Genomic DNA, 25,449 nt, shown 5'->3' with positions numbered 1-25,449 from the left:
ATTAATGAAATTTTGTACAGTTGTAGATCTAAGCAAGACGCTCAGAATTTACAATAAACGTCATAGTGCAAATATCACAGGAAGTCGGCCATTTTAGATTGAAGGTCGTAATTTTACCTCATTTTTGACGTTTACAGCATTGGTATTTGATCGAACTCGTCCTAGGGATTTCGAGCGAGCGGCTTGAAACTCGGTCAGTCTGATCATAAGGCATGGCCAATTAAAAGTTATCAAAACGGTGAGTTTTTGAGCATGTTGAAGGGGCGTTAGCAGGGGTCAAAGTTCACCTACTCGCCACAAAACAGAAAACTGTTATATCTCCTACACAGAAACACACAGAGGCACCAAACTTTCTGTAATTGATCATCATCGGGTCTTTTACAATATCCAATGGTCAAATGATGACATCACTTAGGCCACGCCCCCTGACAACAGGAAAAACTGTTATATCTCCTACACAGAAACACACAGAGGCACCAAACTTTCTGTGATTGATCATCATCGGGTCTTCTACAATATCCAATGGTCAAATGATGACATCACTTAGGCCACGCCCCCTGACAATAGGAAAAACTGTTATATCTCCTACACAGAAACACACAGAGGCACCAAGCTTTCTGTGATTGATCATCATCGGGTCTTCTACAATATCCAATAGTCAAATGATGACATCACTTAGGCCACGCCCCCTGACAACAGGAAAAACTGCTATATCTCCTACACAGAAACACACAGAGGCACCAAACTTTCTGTGATTGATCATCATCGGGTCTTCTACAGTATCCAATGGTCAAATGATGACATCACTTAGGCCACGCCCCCTGACAACAGGAAAAACTGTTTTATCTCCTACACAGAAACACACAGAGGCACCAAACTTTCTGTGATTGATCATCATCGGGTCTTCTACAATATCCAATAGTCAAATGATGACATCACTTAGGCCACGCCCCCTGACAACAGGAAAAACTGTTATATCTCCTACACAGAAACACACAGAGGCACCAAACTTTCTGTGATTGATCATCATCGGGTCTTCTACAATATCCAATGGACAAATGATGACATCACTTAGGCCACGCCCCCTGACAACAGGAAAAACTGCTATATCTCCTACACAGAAACACACAGAGGCACCAAACTTTCTGTGATTGATCATCATCGGGTCTTCTACAATATCCAATGGTCAAATGATGACATCACTTAGGCCACGCCCCCTGACAACAGGAAAAACTGCTATATCTCCTACACAGAAACACACAGAGGCACCAAACTTTCTGTGATTGATCATCATCGCGTCTTCTACAATATCCAATGGACAAATGATGACATCACTTAGGCCACGTCCCCTGACAACAGGAAGTGTCATGTTTTATTGTTAGCAGTCGCTATGTTACCCCTCTGAGCTAATCAACATGAAACTGTGTCCACAGACATGTTGCTGTGTTGTGGATTCCAGGCCCAACTGGATTCCATGTAGCAGTGCGGCATGGTGGTGTGGCGAAGTCACCTGAAACGCCGCTGCCATATGTCCAGACTTCCATAGGGTATTGACAAATTTATTAAAAAGTAACTTAAAATTACCTTAAAAGGACAACATTTTTAAAAGTCAAAAGGCTTATTTGATGCTTTGAGAACATCTCTTCTATTCGGCTACAAAATCAACTGGATTCGATGGAGCAGGGCGGCGTAGTGGCGTGGCAAAGTCACCTGAAACGCCGCTGCCATATGTCCAGACTTCCATAGGATATTGATAAATTTAATAAAAAGTAACTTAAAATTACCTTAAAAGGACAACATTTTTAAAAGTCAAAAGGCTTATTTAATGCTTTGAGAACATCTCTTCTATTCGGCTACAAAACCAACCAAAACAGGATGATCTTTTAAGCTATAAGACCATTTTTAAGATGTCAGTACATAGATTTTAAGCTGGTGGGTCGCCACTGCCTCCGGTGGCCAAATGCATCGCTGCATCAACTGATCTGCACCAGTTTAATCTCGTCATGGCAAAATTATTTTTTCTCTTCATGTGTGGCCCTAATACTCCATCGTAAGAACACCGCTGTCGTTACCGCGGGTCCTGGGAAAAAAAAAAACACTGCTCCTGGGGGGAATTTTTGATTATGCTCACGCATAGATGTGTAAAACTTCACATTGCAATTCAGACAGGCGCAGACTGAACCGTGCAGTTCATTTTAAAGAGGCAGTTTTGGCGCATATTCCGATAGAAACGGGCTGCGGGGAGCCTAAGTGTGTTGTCGTGGGCGTGTTTACCCGCTGCAGGTAACCGCTGTGAAACAATCAGAAAGATTTCCCTGATTAATAACATCTTTATGGCGCTCATCTTTATTGTTACTATGTGCTGCTTTACCAGTTCTCTCTCTCTCGCTCGCTCGCTCGTCATCGGACAAAAATCAAACTGCTTCGTGTTTGTATTTGAAATTGTGCGTCAGACTCAGATTTAGAAGTGTTGTTACGACGTTTGAGCTGTAACTGCAACCGTTTTATATATATATATATATATATATATATATATATATATATATCTGGTAACTTTACTGAATTTGCAGCTTAAGAAGATTGGGTTTGACAAACAACACCAACTGTCCCCTCAATCCAGTGCACACAATACCACAACAGACCTCATCACGCTCTACAGTACATCAAGAAAACTAAATCAACTAAAACAAGTTCACGAGTGCACATGAAATGAAGTTAATCCATATTTGTGTGTCAGGGTGTCTAAGCATTCTCCAGAATTTGACATCTCAGCAGAGCCTGTAATAATTATAGAAAGTAACATTATAGTTGTTCTGCCTTTTGTTAAGACAGCAAGGAATTCATGTCGTGAATACATTACATAAATAAGATAATAATTCTTAGTCAGAGGAAATCCAAGGCAAAAACAGTTAGAAAAATTTTGGGTTCATATTTAATCAGAGTGAGACATCACAACTTTGTTAGATCTCTATGTGAATTACGTGAGATAGTGAGTGCTCTCACCTTAAAAAAAGATCTTTGACGTATTTTGCTCCGGTTAAAAGCTGCTTTTCAGCAATGAAGCTAGGGAAACTGCTAATGTTGAAGTTGAATTTGTTCTACACGCTTCTGCCTTGGAAAAATATTCGTCTTTTTACAAAAAGAATGTTTAAAGCCAGATTTGGGAACAAAGGTTATTCAGAGAATGCAAGAAAAGGAAAGCTTTTGTGGGGAACTTTTGTCCTAGCTGTCTAGCTGCATATGGCCCCAGGACAGCACAATAGTTTTCTTGAAGTTTAATTTTGGAGAAGTAGAAACAAGTATTAATTTCAAAAGGTAGGTAAAAAAGGAAAAAAGTTTTTACAAAATCTTAAAATGTTGGATAGTCGTTATTTCCATCTTGCTGTGAAAATTGGTGAAATATTATCATTTTTAATGCTTAGATATAAAATCGCAAGGCCATTACTAAAATTGCCTTTTGTTGAAAATGTTTTTTGGCATGCCATACTTTATATTTATAGGTAGCCTAGATGTGCATAATAAAAGAGTGGAACTAAAACCTGGTCTAAAATTATTATGGAGCTTTAACTTGCTAAGAGTAATACTGTTGGATGATTATATCTTTAAAATGAGATAACTGTCTCAAAAAATGTGATAGTTTATTTGGTCTGAAGAGATGATGCAATTCAATGTTATTTATATAGCGACAATTCATGAAATATGTCATCTCAAGGCACTTTACAACGTCAAAATCAATCAGATTATACAGATTGGGTCAGATTATACACATTGGTCAAAAAATTCCTATATAAGGGAACCAGTTCATTGCATCAAAGTCTTGACAAGTAGCATTCTCTCTTGAAGAAGCGTAGAGCCACAGGGAGAGTCGTCTGCATTGTCCATGGCTTTGCAGCAATCCTACCTACTGAGCAAGCATGAAGCGACAGCAGGAAAAAAAACTCCCCATTAACGGGAAGGAAAAACCTCCAGCAGAACCGGGCTCAGTATGAACGGTCATCTGCCTCGACAGACTGGGGGTTACAGAAGACAGAGCAGAGACACAACAAGACAGACAAAAAAGCACAGAAGTTCTACATTAGATGGTAGTAGCGGGTGATCTGTCTTCCCTGGATGAAGCCACAGCTAACAGAACGCCAGACCAGGTGTGCCTACTATGAAGAAAAAAGAAAAATCAAAAAGTTAAAAGCTGAAATTACAACAGTCATTCAAAATTGAAGAACAATAGACCCTGATGTCCTGCAGTAGCCTAAACCTATAGCAGCATAACTATAGAGGTAGCTCAGGGTAACATGAGCCACTCTAACTATAAGCTTTTTAAAAAAGGAAAGTCCCAAGGGCCAGCTTCTAGTGGAGAAGTTCAAGTATCTTGGGGTCTTGTTCACGAATAAGGGGAAGATGGAGCGGGAGATCGACAGGCGGATTGGTGCGGCGTCTGCTGTGAAGCGGGCGCTATACCGGTCCGTTGTGGTGAATCTGCACCAGATTTTTTGTGAGTCGTGGGGGAGCGCTGCCGAACACGTTCGTGTAAATCGCCCAGTGGACGGGCGGGCAAAATGCGTGACAGCATCTGCGGTGGCGGGCGGCCGGCGGTGCGCAAATCCCAGCGGTGGCCAAGGCCGGAGCGGCGCTTTGCTGCGAGGGCCGCTCATCACCGCTTGCGGTTTTAATTATTATTATTTTTATTCTGCCCCCCTAAAGAGGGGCCTTTTTGGGGGCTTTATCATATTCAAAAACTCACCAAACTTTGCAGATGCATGGTGACTGTTTAAAAATTTTGTATTTTAAGGTCGTCACAAAAATCTAAAGAAAAATGCCTCAACGGCGCCACCTAGAAATTTTCAAAGGACCCTTTGCTATTCACTTACTTCATCGTAGATTAATGAAATTTTGTACAGTTGTAGATCTAAGCAAGACGCTCAGAATTTACAACAAACGTCATAGTGCAAATATCACAGGAAGTCGGCCATTTTAGATTGAAGGTCGTAATTTTACCTCATTTTTGACGTTTACAGCATTGGTATTTGATCGAACTCGTCCTAGGGATTTCGAGCGAGCGGCTTGAAACTCGGTCAGTCTGATCATAAGGCATGGCCAATTAAAAGTTATCAAAACGGTGAGTTTTTGAGCATGTTGAAGGTGCGTTAGCAGGGGTCAAAGTTCACCTACTCGCCACAAAACAGAAAACTGTTATATCTCCTACACAGAAACACACAGAGGCACCAAACTTTCTGTAATTGATCATCATCGGGTCTTTTACAATATCCAATGGTCAAATGATGACATCACTTAGGCCACGCCCCCTGACAACAGGAAAAACTGTTATATCTCCTACACAGAAACACACAGAGGCACCAAACTTTCTGTGATTGATCATCATCGGGTCTTCTACAATATCCAATGGTCAAATGATGACATCACTTAGGCCACGCCCCCTGACAATAGGAAAAACTGTTATATCTCCTACACAGAAACACACAGAGGCACCAAACTTTCTGTGATTGATCATCATCGGGTCTTCTACAATATCCAATAGTCAAATGATGACATCACTTAGGCCATGCCCCCTGACAACAGGAAAAACTGCTATATCTCCTACACAGAAACACACAGAGGCACCAAACTTTCTGTGATTGATCATCATCGGGTCTTCTACAGTATCCAATGGTCAAATGATGACATCACTTAGGCCACGCCCCCTGACAACAGGAAAAACTGTTTTATCTCCTACACAGAAACACACAGAGGCACCAAACTTTCTGTGATTGATCATCATCGGGTCTTCTACAATATCCAATAGTCAAATGATGACATCACTTAGGCCACGCCCCCTGACAACAGGAAAAACTGTTATATCTCCTACACAGAAACACACAGAGGCACCAAACTTTCTGTGATTGATCATCATCGGGTCTTCTACAATATCCAATGGACAAATGATGACATCACTTAGGCCACGCCCCCTGACAACAGGAAAAACTGCTATATCTCCTACACAGAAACACACAGAGGCACCAAACTTTCTGTGATTGATCATCATCGGGTCTTCTACAATATCCAATGGTCAAATGATGACATCACTTAGGCCACGCCCCCTGACAATAGGAAAAACTGCTATATCTCCTACACAGAAACACACAGAGGCACCAAACTTTCTGTGATTGATCATCATCGGGTCTTCTACAATATCCAATGGTCAAATGATGACATCACTTAGGCCACGCCCCCTGACAACAGGAAGTGTCATGTTTTATTGTTAGCAGTCGCTATGTTACCCCTCTGAGCTAATCAACATAAAACTGTGTCCACAGACATGTTGCTGTGTTGTGGATTCCAGGCCCAACTGGATTCCATGTAGCAGTGCGGCATGGTGGCGTGGCGAAGTCACCTGAAACGCCGCTGCCATATGTCCAGACTTCTATAGGGTATTGACAAATTTATTAAAAAGTAACTAAAAATTGCATTAAAAGGACAACATTTTTAAAAGTCAAAAGGCTTATTTGATGCTTTGAGAACATCTCTTCTATTCGGCTACAAAATCAACTGGATTCGATGGAGCAGGGCGGCGTAGTGGCGTGGCAAAGTCACCTGAAACGCCGCTGCCATATGTCCAGACTTCCATAGGATATTGATAAATTTAATAAAAAGTAACTTAAAATTACCTTAAAAGGACAACATTTTTAAAAGTCAAAAGGCTTATTTAATGCTTTGAGAACATCTCTTCTATTCGGCTACAAAACCAACCAAAACAGGATGATCTTTTAAGCTATAAGACCATTTTTAAGATGTCAATACATAGATTTTAAGCTGGTGGGTCGCCACTGCCTCCGGTGGCCAAATGCATCGCTGCATCAACTGATCTGCACCAGTTTAATCTCGTCATGGCAAAATTATTTTTTCTCTTCATGTGTGGCCCTAATACTCCATCGTAAGAACACCGCTGTCGTTACCGCGGGTCCTGGGGAAAAAAAAAAACGCTGCTCCTGGGGGGAATTTTTGATTATGCTCACGCATTGATGTGTAAAACTTCACATTGCAATTCAGACAGGCGCAGACTGAACCGTGCAGTTCATTTTAAAGAGGCAGTTTTGGCGCATATTCCGATAGAAACGGGCTGCGGGGAGCCTAAGTGTGTTGTCGTGGGCGTGTTTACCCGCTGCAGGTAACCGCTGTGAAACAATCAGAAAGATTTCCCTGATTAATAACATCTTTATGGCGCTCATCTTTATTGTTACTATGTGCTGCTTTACCAGTTCTCTCTCTCTCGCTCGCTCGCTCGTCATCGGACAAAAATCAAACTGCTTCGTGTTTGTATTTGAAATTGTGCGTCAGACTCAGATTTAGAAGTGTTGTTACGACGTTTGAGCTGTAACTGCAACCGTTTTATATATATATATATATATATATATATATATATATATATATATATATATATATATATATATATATATATATATATATATATATATATATATATATATCTGGTAACTTTACTGAATTTGCAGCTTAAGAAGATTGGGTTTGACAGACAACACCAACTGTCCCCTCAATCCAGTGCACACAATACCACAACAGACCACATCACGCTCTACAGTACATCAAGAAAACTAAATCAACTAAAACAAGTTCACGAGTGCACATAAAATGAAGTTAATCCATATTTGTGTGTCAGGGTGTCTAAGCATTCTCCAGAATTTGACATCTCAGCAGAGCCTGTAATAATTATAGAAAGTAACATTATAGTTGTTCTGCCTTTTGTTAAGACAGCAAGGAATTCATGTCGTGAATACATTACATAAATAAGATAATAATTCTTAGTCAGAGGAAATCCAAGGCAAAAACAGTTAGAAAAGTTTTGGGTTCATATTTAATCAGAGTGAGACATCACAACTTTGTTAGATCTCTATGTGAATTACGTGAGATAGTGAGTGCTCTCACCTTAAAAAAAGATCTTTGACGTATTTTGCTCCGGTTAAAAGCTGCTTTTCAGCGATGAAGCTAGGGAAACTGCTAATGTTGAAGTTGAATTTGTTCTACACGCTTCTGCCTTGGAAAAATATTCGTCTTTTTACAAAAAGAATGTTTAAAGCCAGATTTGGGAACAAAGGTTATTCAGAGAATGCAAGAAAAGGAAGCTTTTGTGGGGAACTTTTGTCCTAGCTGTCTAGCTGCATATGGCCCCAGGACAGCACAATAGTTTTCTTGAAGTTTAATTTTGGAGAAGTAGAAACAAGTATTAATTTCAAAAGGTAGGTAAAAAAGGAAAAAAGTTTTTACAAAATCTTAAAATGTTGGATAGTCGTTATTTCCATCTTGCTGTGAAAATTGGTGAAATATTATCATTTTTAATGCTTAGATATAAAATCGCAAGGCCATTACTAAAATTGCCTTTTGTTGAAAATGTTTTTTGGCATGCCATACTTTATATTTATAGGTAGCCTAGATGTGCATAATAAAAGAGTGGAACTAAAACCTGGTCTAAAATTATTATGGAGCTTTAACTTGCTAAGAGTAATACCGTTAGATGATTATATCTTTAAAATGAGATAACTGTCTCAAAAAATGTGATAGTTTATTTGGTCTGAAGAGATGATGCAATTCAATGTTATTTATATAGCGACAATTCATGAAATATGTCATCTCAAGGCACTTTACAACGTCAAAATCAATCAGATTGTACAGATTGGGTCAGATTATACACATTGGTCAAAAAATTCCTATATAAGGGAACCAGTTCATTGCATCAAAGTCTTGACAAGTAGCATTCTCTCTTGAAGAAGCGTAGAGCCACAGGGAGAGTCGTCTGCATTGTCCATGGCTTTGCAGCAATCCTACCTACTGAGCAAGCATGAAGCGACAGCAGGAAAAAAAACTCCCCATTAACGGGAAGGAAAAACCTCCAGCAGAACCGGGCTCAGTATGAACGGTCATCTGCCTCGACAGACTGGGGGTTACAGAAGACAGAGCAGAGACACAACAAGACAGACAAAAAAGCACAGAAGTTCTACATTAGATGGTAGTAGCGGGTCATTCAAAATTGAAGAACAATAGACCCTCATGTCCTGCAGTAGCCTAAACCTATAGCAGCATAACTATAGAGGTAGCTCAGGGTAACATGAGCCACTCTAACTATAAGCTTTTTAAAAAAGGAAAGTCCCAAGGGCCAGCTTCTAGTGGAGAAGTTCAAGTATCTTGGGGTCTTGTTCACGAATGAGGGGAAGATGGAGCGGGAGATCGACAGGCGGATTGGTGTGGCGTCTGCTGTGAAGCAGGCGCTATACCGGTCCGTTGTGGTGAATCTGCACCAGATTTTTTGTGAGTCGTGGGGGAGCGCTGCCGAACACGTTCGTGTAAATCGCCCAGTGGACGGGCGGGCAAAATGCGTGACAGCATCTGCGGTGGCGGGCGGCCGGCGGTGCGCAAATCCCAGCGGTGGCCAAGGCCGGAGCGGCGCTTTGCTGCGAGGGCCGCTCATCACCGCTTGCGGTTTTAATTTTTTTTTGCTTTTTGCCCGACCCACCTCAGTTACACACTGCTACAACTTGGTCATTGTCCTGATGATAAGTGCTGCATGCTGTTGAGTGAAGTGCCTGGAGACATTAGTCCTGTACTGAATGGAGAGTAGACAGCGACACACAGACTCTTTGTCCAGACAATAGAAAAGCTCCGCCCAGAACAGGCTCTGATTAAATAGATGGTGATTGAAGTTTCACTTCAGACAGGAGGGTAACTACAGCTTTTTCCCCCTGAGGTTGAGGTCCAGCTTCATCTTGATTTTGCTCTAAGGCTTTTTTTTTCTCCCTCCAATCATTATTTTAAGTAAATCCCCCCCTTTTTTTTTGGAGATCTGGCCCCTGCACTGTTACACTTGCAATAGCACATTTATCTGCAGATATCTGAATAGTATTTTTTATTATTATTATTATAATACCTTTTTTTTATTATTTTTATTAAGTGTGGCATCTCACATTACAGCCTGGGCCTTCGAACACTTGCGAGTGGGAGCTTTTTTGACAACTTTAAAGCAAAATGTCTGTATCTAAATTGCAGCCAAATTATGAGAGCCTCCATGTGAGCTCCAACACAATAAAAAAAAGAAAAAAAAAAAAGAAACAGTCGTTCACATCAAAGCACCGATCAGTAGCTCAGCTGTAAGAGTTTGAATATCTCTCTTTGCTGCACTGTCTTTCTCACTGGCCTCTTTTCCGTCTCTGAATTCTCAGCATCACCTTTTTTCACAGACTGAAGGGCTGTTTCAAAGCCATTTCACAACAGCTAGCTTGACTAATATTCTGCTGCCATGTGTCCCTCCACCAATGTGGAGGGACACAATGTGTCACACCTGTGATCCTTCAGTGAGTGAAAATGTGGGCGTGAGTAGATAAATATGTGCTTTTGGTCTTTACCTTTTTGCCTGTGTTCTGTAACGGGGTTTTGCGTCTTGGCCGGTGTGAATTGCTTCTGAGTCGAGTGTAGAATCGGACTGTTTTTACTGCCATATATTCCTAAGGCAGGAGATCTGGAAGGGCTTCGTTTTGCCTCGCCTCCAGAGGCACATGAGATGTTTCATGTTCTTGAAGACTGGAGTCAAACGGAGCTCTGCACATGAAGGCGCTCACTGCAGGTTGCAATAGATTGATCTGCTCTTTTTCTTTTTTTTGCTTTCTGTGCATGCTGTCTTTATTTGTGTGTGTGTGTGTGTGTGTGTGTGTGTGTGTGTGTGTGTGTGTGTGTGTGTGTGTGTGTGTGTGTGTGTGTGTGTGTGTGTGTGTGTGTGTGTGTGTGTGTGTTGTGGCAATTTTTAAAGCTCAGTGCCTGTGATGAATTGCAGCTGCAGTGGAAACAAATTTGAACGTCGAAGAGAGTTTGGTTTGCTCAGGAATTGTAGCTGCCTCTCCACTCAGTGTAATGACGAAGAACTAGGGACGTATCGGCAAGAGGAGGAGTGCGAGTGTTGCAAATGAACAGCACAAAAAAAAAACAGGCACATATGACCAAGCAGACAAGGAAGTAGGCCATTATAAAGCTTTGTTGGTGTTTTCACAACTCTGTGCAGGGATTTGGTGCAACCACCTCCCAGTACCATGGGAACAGTCCGCCTTCAATACAGAATTTTTAGTATAAAGGAGTGTGGATGTCGAGGGAGTACGTACTTTGGTGATGATTGACAGTTTTTGTAGGTCTGCTTTGTGCACGACACAAGATGAAACTATCGGTTTGAAGACTGCGTTGTACATTAAGACTGTTGTGGGGATCGCTTATGTCTCATAAAAGATTTAAAGGAATCAGGGGAGACGCTTGTAGACATCTCAGAGGTCGATAACTCACTCCAATTCCAGCCCTCATCAGCCTCTTAAGGCTTGAGGCGGACCTGTTACCAAGTATTGAAGGGAACGCCGCGATTCTCAAACGTGCGTTTAATTCGGGGTTATTTTATGCATGTAAAGCTGAGCCACAGCACTTTTGTTGTTTAGTTCTATAAGTGGCATTGTGTGGTGGTAATCTTAGTACAATGCAAATGCTGACATAAAGGACATACAGCATATGAGAAGACAGGATTATATAATTTATTTGGAGGAAAGGCTTTAGTCCAGGGCTGAAGCTATTAAATATTTTAATAATTGAGTAATCTATCAAACAATTGCTCCATTATTTGAGTAATCGGTTGAACGCATGCGTCCTTTAACAGACGTGACACTGCTGGTTTTCTTTTCAGAACTATGTCGGCTCACATGCACATCCCAGCCTACTATGTACATTACATTCAGTAGTTAGAAAACATTTTTGACATCTATAACTAGTACTGTAAAATGCTCTGAACGGTACATTTCAGATTTTCTTTTGTTAAAGGTACATGATAAAATCTTATCTTGCCTTTAATAATGAAATCAGCGCAGTTGACATGTTGTTTTGAAGTATTGTGTTCTATAATATTAGATGAGATTAGTTTGCAACAACTCTGATTATTTTTTTTATATGACAGACGGTGAAGCAGGTTTTACAATATAACAGGTTGCTCCTGAAAATGAAACCTCATATCTCAGTGGGGGCTGCCTGTATAAATAAAGTGTATTAATGAACAAATAAAATGGCTTATTTCTATATTTATAGAAAAGATAACCTTAAACCCAACCATTGTCCTGTCTGTGTGCAACTGTGAGCTCAATGATAATCCCAATTTTTATGCCTGTGTTCCTGATAAAATATTTATTGGACCAGAAAGCAAGTACAGGGGAGCTCCTCTTAAAAATTGTAAGCTGGAAATCTAGACGTTCATCAACTTATGATCGCTTTATAAGAATAGCTCAGCATCGTTACAATGCTACCTATTTTCCTTTCCAAAAAGCATGCTCTGCAACCGCAATAACCGTCCCATGTGAAAAACATGACCACTTGTGGGGGAAAGAAACTAGGCATTATGAAGTTATGTGCAATAAATGAATAATCGAGGCAAGAGGTTTTGGCTCAAGGATTTACGTTTTATTGAACCTTTTGAGTCATCCGTGGATTTGTTGCAGCGATACTTTAGTCGTCTTCATTATATATCTGCTCTCTGTACTGTTCTAACAACATTTAACACGCCGCAGCAGGTGGTCAGCAACTGACTAACATTTGTTATCTTCAATGCCAAAGTTATTTGTTCTGATTTAGGCTGACTGACTGTATATTAGGTTTTAAACAATTTTCCAATATGTGATATTTTAAAGCCTGAAACAGCAGCAGCAGAAGCAGCAGCAGCAGCAGCAGCAAACAACTACTTATGTGGAGATATATCTCCACATATTGATGTTATTACCAGAGCATGCAGCTTCTCACTCCCTGCCATCCTCATATATCCTGCTCCTAAACTGTCTTGTTCAAACACGAGTACGCGGCGAGTGAATTGCAGACTTTTCATTCACGGAATGATGCATGTTATTCAAAGAAAAGGTTAAAGTAATCACTTCTTGCATATACTCCAAAAGCTACTGAGTTGGGGAAAAAAAGAGCAATCCTACTTTTGGCTTATTCTGCTCACCTACCCCTGGGTCAAATATGGTCCAATCCAAGTCTAGGTTGATTTACCACAACAGGGTTACTATATAGATTTAACCCAGCCAGATAAAACTTGGCTAAACTGTTTGATTTTTAAAGTTAAGACTGCCAAAGAATAACCCGGTACTGTTAGTGTTTGAGTTCAAATTTGAAGGGTTACCATCTATCCATGCCAGTCACGCCCTGAACAGGTTGTAAGTCCATCACTGGGCAACACAGAGAATCACAGGATAAATGCACACACCACGCCTACGATCTAATGTGTGTCCGCTAAGAAAGTGGCCACTTACCCTGACTATTCTGTTTTTTTGGGGGGGGGGTTGTGTGGGAGGGATTTGGAGTACCAGGAGAGAACCCTTAAACTCGCATTAGGGACACGACATGCAAACTCTACACAGAAAAAGTCAGGCTGGAATTTTTACACAACTTTGTTTCTGCTGGGGTACTGCGGTAACAGCTGTAACACTTTAATCCCCCCATGAAATTAGCACTTTGTTGCCTTTTAAACCCAACTTTACAATTATCAAATAAAAGAAACAAACAAAGACATACGGTTTAAAAAGACCATTATTGGCATTTTTTTGCGTTGCACATATTACCGATTTTTCTCCCACAAAATCAATTCAAATGCTTATGTTTACTTTTATTTTTATCTTTCACAACAGGAGCTTCATATGATCTTCTAAAGATCAGAGTTTTGTTACACGATATCACAAAGCCTTCGTTGTAAGATTTTTGGTTTCTTTGATGCAGAGTCCCCCCCCCCCCCCCCCCCAGGACTGTGAAGTAAAAAGTGAAGTAATGACTAAAATACACCCAACCTTATATTTAATACCAAAAACCTTTACCTTGTAACAACCCTCTATATCTCATCACTGCTAGGATTGTCAAAATGATTGTTTTGATACGATCAATACTAGAGAATGACTTATTCAAAGATACTAATTTATGTCAAAATTGATTTAAATGGACAGAATCACATTTGCCCAAAAATTGGCACATTTCTTCTTTGGGCAGCGCTGCCATATCAGGGACACTCTTGGGCCTCTTGGGTTATCTCTTTCTTGTTGCTAGCGTGTTGAGCACAGCATAACTACACTCGCAACTAGAAGAAATAGTTGTTAAACTGTTCAATTTCGTTTCAGACGATTTCTTCTTTTTTTAACATTCTTTTCCTGCTTTGTCCTTTTTCAGAGAACGATGAGACAGGTGTGATGGACAGTCTGCTGGAGGCCCTGCAGTCTGGAGCTGCTTTCAGAGAGCGTAGGAAGAGAGCGCCAAGACCCAAAGGTAAGTCTCATATCTCAGATTTATCCCTCAGCACAGACCATCAGATCTAATACTACTCTTCTAGTTCAGGTCGGATGTTAGAAAATCAGTGCTTATATAGGTAACTTTTTTTTATACTTTACCCGATAAAACTTTCTCTCGTTTTGATGGGAGAAAAAAGAAAAAATGTTCAAATGTGAAGGTGTGGAGTGTGTGTTTTAACACGGTTTTTGTTGCTCTCAGTCCATCACTTGTCCGCTGCACTCCCTACAGATAACTACCAGCAGACGATCAGCCCCAGCTCCTTCCGCCAGGTTCTCAGGCCCGTTAACTATGGTAAAAACAGTTGCCCAATCAACTCGTTCAAAGCTTTTGAGCATGCTCAGCTTCTTGCTTCATCTGCCATCGCAAACCTGCATTTAAGCAACTCTTACACATGTCGCAAAGGAAATCTTCTGCAGTACATCTGTCCTGCTTAATTGGTGTTTCTCGTCTTTCTTTCTTTTTTTTCTTTTTTTTCCTCTTGCGTGCATCTTTCGAGCGTGTGAAAGAAAATTGGCCTGAGTGTGTTGGTGCCGCGCTGCAACCTGAGAGAGATGGCGGTGGCATTAAGAGTTTTGGCTGGGCTGCTGTGAACTTTCTCTAAAATGCATTGTTTTGAGTAGCTTTTTGTTCTTTGCACGTTTTGTCTTCATTTGGAAAAAAAAAAACTTCTGTACCGCCTTGTTTTCCATACAGAAAACAAGAGAGATTGTGGCATAAATCAGATGCAAACCACTTGTTTTCCAAAGCGTAGCTAGAACCATGCACTCATATTTAGAAGCTGTATTTCACTCCTATGAATTTGTAAGCTGGACTTGAGTGTATATCTAAGTACTTGAAATTAAATTCCTCTATATTAATCATCGTTGTGGATGGACATTGTTTCATCTGTTTTTTTTTTCAGCCTGCCTTTAAACAAACCATTCACCAGCATATTTAAAATGAATTATCCCGTTGCTCTTATTACATCTTATTAGTTGTAATTGGGATCCCAGTGGGCTTGGCGTAAGCATACATGAGTAAAATTATTCGCTCGCAATCCGCCCACGTCATTGATGTTTGTGATAAAGGCTGTTTGTTGCTCTGTTGTTCTGCTCCGGCAGATCTGAAATTAGATTGGAAAGGGACACGGGAAGGATGTATCTGGGGTGGGAGGAAAGTGATGTATAGATGTAAGCGTGAAAGTCGAAATGGTGCGAGGAAGAAGCAGAAGGCCAGATGTTAAGAGCGAGGGCCGCGCAGTCGTGTGGGCGAAACAGACTGGACTTGGCTTTGAGTGGACGCGTGAGCGAGCGAGGGAGGAACTGTAACAGGGAACAAGCGAGGAATATGTTTTGTTAAGAGGAGATTAGAGTAAAAAAAAAAAAAAAAAAAAACACAGAGCATAGTAAAGCGGAGCCCCTGCTTTTCATGCTGTGAAAAGACCCCCATGGTGTGACGGCGAGGTAAGAAGGTACTAAAAGGTTGCTGACCCAACTGCCCCCTGCTGGCGGCTTCAGACACATCCTTGTTGTCTAATAAAGCTCAAGGCTTTCGCTTGTCACTGCAGGCATCACACTCACTGCCAGCCTCCCAAAGCAACCACAGCTAATTACTTTTCTCTGCCCAGCCCCAGCACCAGCTCAGCCCTCTCAGTGCCCATTCATCTTAATTTTCCCCTCTCTGCCATCTGCCTCCTAAATAACACTCCTCCTCATTTCCCTACCATCCCATATCCCTGCTGTCTTCTTCTATACTCTCATGGCCAGGCAATGGCCCTACCCATACATAATTGCCTGTTATTGGTATGGAGCCTCTCCGCTGCAGTTGCCCCCCCTCCTTCACCCCGTTTCCTTTCTCTCTCCTCTACTCCTACAGAGACTCGGGCCTTAATTGCCCTGGGTTTAGTCGCCGGAGTGAGCGAATGCCGAACCGTCCTCTGTGTTTATTTGGGAAGTGATGAAGTTTAGTCGGCGGCACAATTTTTCCACCCCCCCACGTTCACGCCGTTCAGCCTAGATATTTTAAATACCCTTTAATAAAAGAGCTCTGGGGTTTTGTCTGCACTCCAGGGATGCAGGAAGGAGAAATAAAGAAATAAACATCTAAATCAGAATATCTTGCCATGAATGAAGGGACCTAGGCTTAACCTAGGTTTACAAAACGCCTTTCAGTCACTGTTTACAACATGAACATTAATTAATCTTGAGGTTTTTTTTCTCTACCTTGTCCTAATCGTTGGTCTTGGTTGGCTTCTTTCTCAGCCTCTTTTTTTTTGTTTCCTCTCGTCTCTTGTCCAGACCTACCCTTAAAGCAGCCCAGCACACTTTGACTTGAGTCAGCAGCAAAGGTTTCTTTTTTTTTTTTTTTTCGGCTTGGTTTGCTGTCTCCTTAAGCTCACGTATACAAACAAATACAGCCATAAAGGCACACAGACACACCTGCTGACTTTAGGGGGATGAAGGTAAGCAGGCTTTGCGCTGGCTGTGGCCTGGTTTAGGATAAGGCTGTGGGGCTCTGGGGCTCCTGAGCTCTCTAAATTGGATCCACAGAATGATGGATCGATGGTGGTTAGCCACACAAGTGTAAGATCCTTTATTGAATCTATAAAGAAGCCATAGGTTTTTAACGGTCTTCCCTTTCGAAAAAACATCTCCTCCGGCTCCATCTGGAAGGTCCTGTCACAACCTTTCTGTTTCCCAAGCTGGTTGAAGGCATGTACATGTGGGAGGGAATCAAACAACTACACCTTTTTTTTTTTTTTCTTTCACACCCCCCCCCCCCTGTTGTGTTTGACAGAGAGGAAGAGCTTCCACAAGTGTTTAAACAGAAAAAGCCAGGGGGCCAGTGAGAGCATGCGCTGGCTGTAATACTCTTGCCCTAGACTGATCGCTTATGATGAGTGAGGTCAGGTACACTTCTTTGTTTAAGAGCAATTACCTCAAATGTCTTTTGTGACACCTGACCTAACAATTACTGTATGTGGTCTAACTCTGAACCTGAGCTTGAAATTGATGTAAAGGTCACTTCACAAAGTCGCTGAACACTGTCGCCAAATAGAGACGAGTTATTTTTCCCTACTTGCAGCTGAAAGCATTAATATCTTTACCTTAAAAGCAAACCTTTAGTATTTTAAATCTTTTTTTTTTCTTTTTTTCCTTTTTCTTGCAATATATCTGCAGAGTCATCTCTCTGACCCTTTTTACTGAATTTATCTTTCTCTACATAACCTCGCCACTTTGGTCCACTCAGGTTAGTATTTGGCGGAGGTTTAAATGGCTTTGACGTGGGCGCAAAGAGTAGCACAAAATGACTAATACAAGTAATTTTAGACTCAACCTGCAGTTTCTTTCATGAGATGTGCTGCAGAACATTATTAAGGTGAATCTGGAAAGACGGTAAAGTTGAAAAGAAAGTGAAAAAAGTAGAATTAAGTGAAGGAAGTTTTTTTTTGTTTTTTTTTGCAGCTCTGTGTTCTTTTCTTTCATACGTGAAACAGTAGAAGTGAGATTCAGATGCTCCAGTGGAAAACTGTTAGATGGTTTTCTATTTGATTTGGCCTCTTATAGACTGTGATATGTGTAATCCACTGTGGGCTAACTGTATCCTGGAGAATGTGTTTGCTTTATCATTCTTCTTTAACAACCTTGTCTCTCCATATCATTGTCTATTGCGTAAGACAGCTTCTCTCCAAAGTTCCTCAGTCTACTCTTTTACTTTTTGACTTTGCTTTGTCTTCACTTCATCGGCTCCCTTGCCTTGCTGCTTTCCCCCAGACATGACATAGGCAGAAAAGGAACGGGGTTATTAAATCATTTCAGTGAGCTCAAAAAAAAAAGAAAAAGAAGAAGAACACAGACTCTTTCCTACATTGATCTATTTCAATTGATGCAAGACATCATAGTTTCAAAAGTGTAACTGGAGAAGCTGCTGATTTATCCACATTTAGTCACAATATATCATCCACACATCACATGCCACATGCCCACTTTTCATTACAGTGACAGATTATTGCCAGGCGGCTTCTATTCTCAGCGTTCACTTTCAAACGCACCTGTTCAGCTTTTTGCATATATGAAAATAGCAGTTTAAGCGGTGTGTTAAATAGAAGTGCACCAATCAAGCCTTTTGGGGCCAGTGCCGATTTTGGTTTTCTTTAATGCTGCTGATTCCAATTTTTACTTTGTTTGTTGTTGTCTTTTTTTTTTTTTTTTTTTTTTTTTAAAGCAGCCATAACAATGTTTATCTTGCAATCTATGTGGGTGTATTGCATAAGGCATGCTATGGAAATATGGAAGATTTAGTCCTGTAAGGCATGTATTGGGATAAATTGTCTGGAGTTGGGTTTTTAATTGCCTCAGGATGACGTACGTTACTTTACCATTGTGTCACCATCTGTTTTTTGTTGTATTTTTTTGTAAACAATATTAAACAATCAACCGGCCTAATTTAGTGCTGTATACCCGTGTTTCCATCAACTTTTTTTATTTAAATTTTTTTAAGAATCGCATTTTGAATTATCGCATTAGGGGGGGTTAATGGAAACGGCAAAATTGGAAACAACTTCCTCCATTTCTCAAAAATATTTTTACACTCGCTTGCGGTGGTTTTTACGAAAAAGCGTAAAACGGGAGATGGAAATGCAATTTTACAATAAGTTCTGACATAGCATCTGAACACTTACCTCACTGACCTTGACTATACCAAGGTCAGTGATTCTTTGTCAGCGCAGACAGAGCATTGACATAATGTTGCATGAGGTTGAGTAATCTCATTATTGAGTAATTGCTGCAATATTTGAGTTGCAGTTTTGTAAATGCTGCAGCAGTTGCGCACGTGTGCGATACAGATGGAGCTTTAGAGCTGCAATACTGATCAAATATTTTTCATTATTCCCCAAAATGTCGTGGCAGCCTGACTTACCTGGTGATTATATTTGAACTTAGTGAAGTTTTATATGCTATAATGGTATTTGCCTAAGGCAGCCCTTCTTCCTACGGCATTTAAAGGCAACACAGATATGCGATAGAGTGACAAGGTTATAAGGGTTATATTACATAAAAGACAAAATAAGCACTTCAGGTTATTTGATACAGAAAATAGTTTTGAATCCAGCAAAAAGTGAAGGAATTACAATATTATCACCATTTTTTCATCTTGTCATTACTTTTGTGTGTTTTTTCATTACGTAAACCTAATAAAGCACATGTTGTTTGTTGATGCCTTGTTACATCAAAAATGACAGGACCTCGTAATTTAAATGAGAAGAAAGAAAAGAGGTTCTGCATTTGATGCTTATTAACAATTAAAGTTAATCAAAAACTTGTCCGGCCCCGATTTACGGCCAGTTGTAGTTGAGGAATGTTCGGCCACCTATTGTACCTTCTCATTCTGGTGAAACTTCTGTATCTTTAAAAAAAATATCCTGATTAATATGATGCAAGTTGTACTATGTTGTTTTCTATTGGTTTTCTAAGAGCAGTATTTATGATTGCAGGTGCTTATATGCAGCTGCAACCCTACAATCAATTGCCATAAAACAGTGCTGTATATTTTTAAACACTCTAGCTTCACTTTTATAGTTATTGCAATAAATAATAGAAAATATCATGGTAAACTTCTAAGTCCGTATCGCACCTCCCTAATTGGCGCTTTTCTAGTTTTTAAACCCATGCACAGGTCCACACACAGTGAATGTCACTGGCTGATCTAGGGGTCAGGCCAATATCTGCATTTCTGCCTCGGACACATGTCCAGCTTTTTGCACTCATGTAAAGAGTCATCTGGCCACTTTGAGTCACAGTATCAGCACTCTTGGATGCTGTTTTAGATGTTTAACTCCACTTGAACACAAAGGTACATGCAGATGGCCAAACGTACTTTGACATGCCTTTGTCTCTGTCTATCCATTTGAAAGGCTACAGTTGGTGTTTGTGCTTGTTTGAGCCGGCGCACGCATTCAGTGAACAGATGGAGCAAGAGGGCACCTTAACAAAGTGGCTTGTGTAATTAGGTCTAGCCTGTGCTGTGTGACTTATGGAATAATAATCGAGGATTGCAAAGAGCAAAACAGAAGGATTTCTCTGCAACTTTTATTTTGGTTTTGAGGTAAACTCTGTTTCCGCGTGACGACAGTGCTGCTCGTTAAACTACAGCGTGATCTGTTGGGCAGTCAGTGTTGCTCGCTGCCAGCTAATTGATCCAGCCCCATCCACACACACACAAGCCCTCCTCTCTGAACTTGAAAGCCATTCACTTATTTTACAACAACTAGAATGGTAAATATAGTGTCTTTGAAAGAACTCCGTATGCCATACCTGTAATAAAGATAGTGATTTAGATTATGGTCTTCTATTTGCCACATCATAATGGTGTTTTCCTCTCTTGCTGCTTTTAAAATCAAGGGAGCGTACGCAGTGAAAAATGGCTTCTTATTTGCTCGGCTGTTCTGCAATCTGACTCTTCCGAAGTGTTTTTTCAGTGTATATGTGGAATCTTGATGCCGCCATGAATTGCTGTCAACAATAATAATGGCAATATAAGCCTCTGCATGTGTTATCTGTGTTATTTGTGCACCTTCCAGAATGAAAGAGAATGAGAACGTGAATTACTGTGCTATATATTCTGTTGACACGTTGAAGAGGTTGGTGTGAAGGAGGAGAGCAGAGTTGACACACATGCATGCCAAAACCGCAATCCATATTCCTCACTCAGTGCTGTACGTCCTGCGTTTTTAGCCCAAGTCCTAAGCCGATCAGGCTCCTCAGATATCCACTTTTAGCTGGATTATGAGGAAGCCTGGCTGTAATAAGGGCTGTGAGTCGTGAAATAGAAAGTGGTGTTCAGCATGTTGAGCCAAGGACCCTAATCAGTCCATTCACACCAGCTCAGGCCCCAAGTCGCAGGTGAAGCTGCTAATGTGGGATTTCTATTCAGCACACTTCTGATATCCTCTCACTTTCTTTCCTGTTGGCCAAATGCATTGATAAAACTGTATACTCTATTTAGATGTGCAGAAAAGAGAAGGCAAGTTATTTTGTTAAACTACACATCTGGGTTTTTTTCAAAACAACTTTTTATCACCTATATTTTTTTTTCTGCTTTTCCATTATTAATTCTTTTTCCATTCTCTCTCCATTTCTGTATTCCTTTTTCACAGAAACCTGTTATTTACACTGATTGAGGCTAGGCACTTACGCAGTGCTCTAGTTAATAATGTAGTGAGAAATGAAGTCATTTTCACCATGGCTTTGTGCTAATTAAATTTTACAGCAGTCTTATCGCTCCAGCCACACACACATTTCTGGTCCTCCCACATTTGCCAGTGCCAGCAGCTATGTCACATAGCCGTCAGGGAGAGAAGTAACGAGGGAGATAATTATATAAACTTATGTTGTTTTGGGAGGGAAGTGAGCATTATCATACCTTTTATATCTGGACTCTCTTTCAGGGGAGCTGCTCAGGATTGGCCTCTGGTCTGACCTTTTGTCAAATTGGGAAATGTTGTGTAAACATTTTCTTTCAAATTTAACATTTCTTTTATTTGTTTGCTTTCTGAGAAAGCTGGATCTCTGTTCGTGTTCTTCAGGCTGCAATCATAAATGGTTAAATCATGGACCTTGGCAGAAATATGCATTTCTGTTTTAATGTGATATGATTGCTTCTGCTCAACTGTTGTAACTAAAGTAAGGAATAAAAACACAGACAGTTTCATCAAGGGTGATTTCAAAGAAAAGAGAAGAAAGGGCAAAGTGTGATTGAAAATTGGATTTACTTTCCTTCAAAGATTTATTTAGTTGTCTAGTGCGCCGTTTTCACATAGAACTAGAAACAGAGAGGCTCTGTCTGCAGTTGATTCCCTGGACCACTTCAGACTGTGCTGATGATCACGTTCTTCCAAACTGCCTCATCACTTCGTCGCTCTCGCTGACAGTCATTTCTCCCGCCACTCCAACAGCCGAGTGTCTCTTCACTGAGGCAGAAGCTCTTAGTGCAGCAACGGGAAATTGAACGCCGACAGAACGAGAAGGCCAGCCCTTAGGCAGCAAGATCTGTTTGATGCAGGATTCTCTCAGAGTGCGATTTTGGCTTTGCTGATTTGCCGCGATGCCACCCTTTTATGTCCATGCAGTGTCGTTCACAGATTTGACTGTGTACGGCTACATGCACTCACTTGTACTTGTGCATGCAAATATACACAAACTCTCTCACTCACTCACTTACTCACACACACACACACACACACTGAGCCTTGAAGCACGGAGCCATGTATGCGTTTCTGGCCTCTGGGCTAAAGAGCTTCATTAGTCTGGCACTGGCTTTGATTAGATTCCTCAGGGGTGCAAATTAGCAAAACAAGTTGAAGTGATCCTCTGAAGCAATGCTCTCTGAGATTTCTGCTGATATCTGAACACTTTACATTGCAGTTTCTGCACCGTTCAAGAAATGCCGGTTTTACCTTTTAAATCAAAGAAGTAATAAAAGGAACACATTCTCTTCAGCTTTATCCAAAAAGTTTAAAACATTTTTAACATCCTACAGAAATGGTCTGTGTTCTCTGTGCAGGTGGCGTGTAAAAACCAGACCGAAAACTATTATTCTTAGATTTATATATATTTTTGAAATGTGTTCTGATGTGGCTTGATTGTCAGATTTAATGTACATTTTGAAAATACCAACCTTTAAGCAGGTATTAAACATTTCATTAAGCTCACATCTCTGTATTAAAACTCTTTTTTATTGGTCTCATGTAAAAGTAAAGCCTGAAGCGATTACGCAAATCCAAAGTTTGTAAATTATCCGCCTTGAGACTTTGTTACATTCTGTTTAACTGATGGTTCTTTGTGTTGCACTATGCTCTTTCTTCCTCTATTGATAGTCTACACTGCTGATAGGTGGATTCCAAAAGTGGTTATCTGCTATGGAGGGAGCCAGTGAAGGGCAAAAAGAAAAAAACTAATCATCAGAAAGGGCTGAGCTTTTGAAATGTTGCTTTTTAGCAGCAGATGCATCTTGGCTACAAATGTTCTGTTGTGCCCCCCTTTGAGGAACAAAAAAATTTTCAGGCCCTCCATCCTAACAAAACTTCAACAAAATGATATCTAACTTTTCTTCTCCTGTCTCTTGATGCAATAAAGCCGTTGCTCTGGGATTACCCAGAATTCTTTTTATATTTTGTAATGGTTAAATACATTTTATAACAATAATGGTTTCTAACATAGTTACATTTTCTAAACTATATACTATTAACAACAATATAATACATTTTTAGTCTGATACGAACCTACAGACAAAACAAAGGATGAAACAAAACACAGCACCTTTTTTTCTAGAAGTGCAGCACGTCACTTTTAGCTAACCATGAGACCTAAAGTAGACTAGCAGGAAATATGGCGGAAATAACATTACCCCACTAATATCAAAGACAGAATACAGTTACATTAAGTTTTAAACTCTTTCAGTTATTAATATTATTCATTGACATATATTCATAGCTACATTACCTCAATGCAGTAAAGCTGCTGCTCTGATGATTACCCACAATCCCTCGCTGCTCATACTGACTGCAGGTACAGACCAAACAGCAGATGGTGCTGTTGTCCCATATAGCAGAATTTATCAAAAAGTCCTCTGCGTTGTTACACCTACGCTGTTTTCTGGACCAGAAAAAGGGATGGTTGTCCTTACAGTTCCCCTATCAAGCCATGGTGCGTGCCTCCACAGTTTGAGAAGCGTTGCACTGAAGGCTTTTTATGGTAACAGCAATGTGGATTTTCTTTTTAAAAAATGAACTGAATTATTTGTGTACCTGCATTTTCTTACAAAACATGCTTAAAGTGTAACTAATTTGGTTTTAATTAGCAAAAATCAAGTATTGGTTTTATAAAAACATATTCTAGCAAAGCCTAATAACATCACATAAAAAATTAAAGCCTTCTCATAACTTATAATTAGTTGTTTATAAATACAAAGGTGTCGGTGGAGGAGTAGAAAACAAGCAAAGACGACCGTAGATCATTCTATTTGCCATTTGCTGTTGAAATTGAGTACCATCCATAATCTTTGCCCAGTGACGAGAAACTAACCAAGAAAAAAAAAAGTAATAACCAGAGAAAACGAGAGTCTATATCGGCGCAGGTATTATTACCAGGTGGAGACAATTAATGAGAGCGCGGACTCTAAACTGATGCGGAGGTTGCAGGTTTTCTGCTGGACAACATGTAAGTTAATTCAATATAACAGTGAAGTTTATTTTGCCGTTATCTTAAAAACGGGGTAATGTGGGCCAGCAACTACTCTGTCCTCCCAGTAGAGATGGCTTGTTTGTTCGTCTCTTCCTCCCTCTCAGGGAGCATTTGGGAGTGAGACGAAAGGATCACCCGGCCGGTTCACTGTCTGTTGTGCGCAGTAAGATTGAGTCTCTTTGTTTATAGACACCTTTTTAGAACCCAAATAAGCGACTGCACGTTCAGAAAGGAGCCCAGAAAATCACGACTCGGAATTTACGAACAACTTTAGTAAAAAACATGCGGACTTGGCAACAGTGGGGAAAAAAACATTTCACACAATGACAGTAGCTATTAGCAGTAGCTAATACATGGAGGACATGTTGACATTGTCATATTATGATACTCCCCGGCTTCCATAGTAGTTATTACACCCTTAACGGCAGGGTCGCTTGTAGTTTATTTAGTGCGCCACTGGATGACGTGCCAGGGTGAATATCTTACACACTGGGGCTTTAAGTAGTCCAATGAAATATCTGCAGAGTGTGCCAGCTTTTTATCCTCAATTCACTCGATTAATCGTCAGGATGATCAATAGAATAGTGGATTGATAAAATGATCATTAGCTGCTGCCCTGGTAATATTCTAAGCTTAAATGTTTTGTTTTTATTAGCTGTAAGGAGAAAGTCATCATAATTAAGTCATAAGGGCTTCAAAACAACAGTCTGTTTGCAATTAATCTATATAATGTGTTTCACTCAGTGAAGTGAGTCACTGAAATAAATGATCGTTTCAATAATATTCAAATTTATTAAATAAGGATGTATGTGTAGGTGGAATGACGTGAAAATAAACTGCGCTGATCCCAAATCCTGACAGCGGCAGAAAGGAAAAAGGAGCG

At 40.4% G+C, this 25,449-nt stretch overlaps 1 protein-coding gene across 6 annotated transcripts in view; it reads left to right on the top strand.

Annotated features, from left to right (window-relative positions):
* Positions 1-25,449, top strand: part of LOC105933805 (protein diaphanous homolog 3) — a gene marked incomplete at its 5' end in the record, with an annotated part of 217,759 nt that overhangs the window by 141,588 nt on the left and 50,722 nt on the right. For 5 of the 6 annotated variants that reach the window (XM_036136077.1, XM_036136076.1, XM_036136074.1 and 2 more), the window contains 2 exon segments: positions 14,227-14,322; positions 14,575-14,637. In XM_036136077.1, the coding sequence (XP_035991970.1) occupies positions 14,227-14,322; positions 14,575-14,637 (159 nt within the window). 6 annotated transcript variants of the gene reach the window in all.

This window comes from Fundulus heteroclitus, chromosome 4 (assembly GCF_011125445.2).
Source record: "Fundulus heteroclitus isolate FHET01 chromosome 4, MU-UCD_Fhet_4.1, whole genome shotgun sequence".
In the NCBI taxonomy this organism is placed as follows: domain Eukaryota; kingdom Metazoa; phylum Chordata; class Actinopteri; order Cyprinodontiformes; family Fundulidae; genus Fundulus; species Fundulus heteroclitus.
The sequence above is the reverse complement of the archived record's forward strand: the minus strand, read 5'-3'. Positions and strand labels throughout refer to the sequence as shown.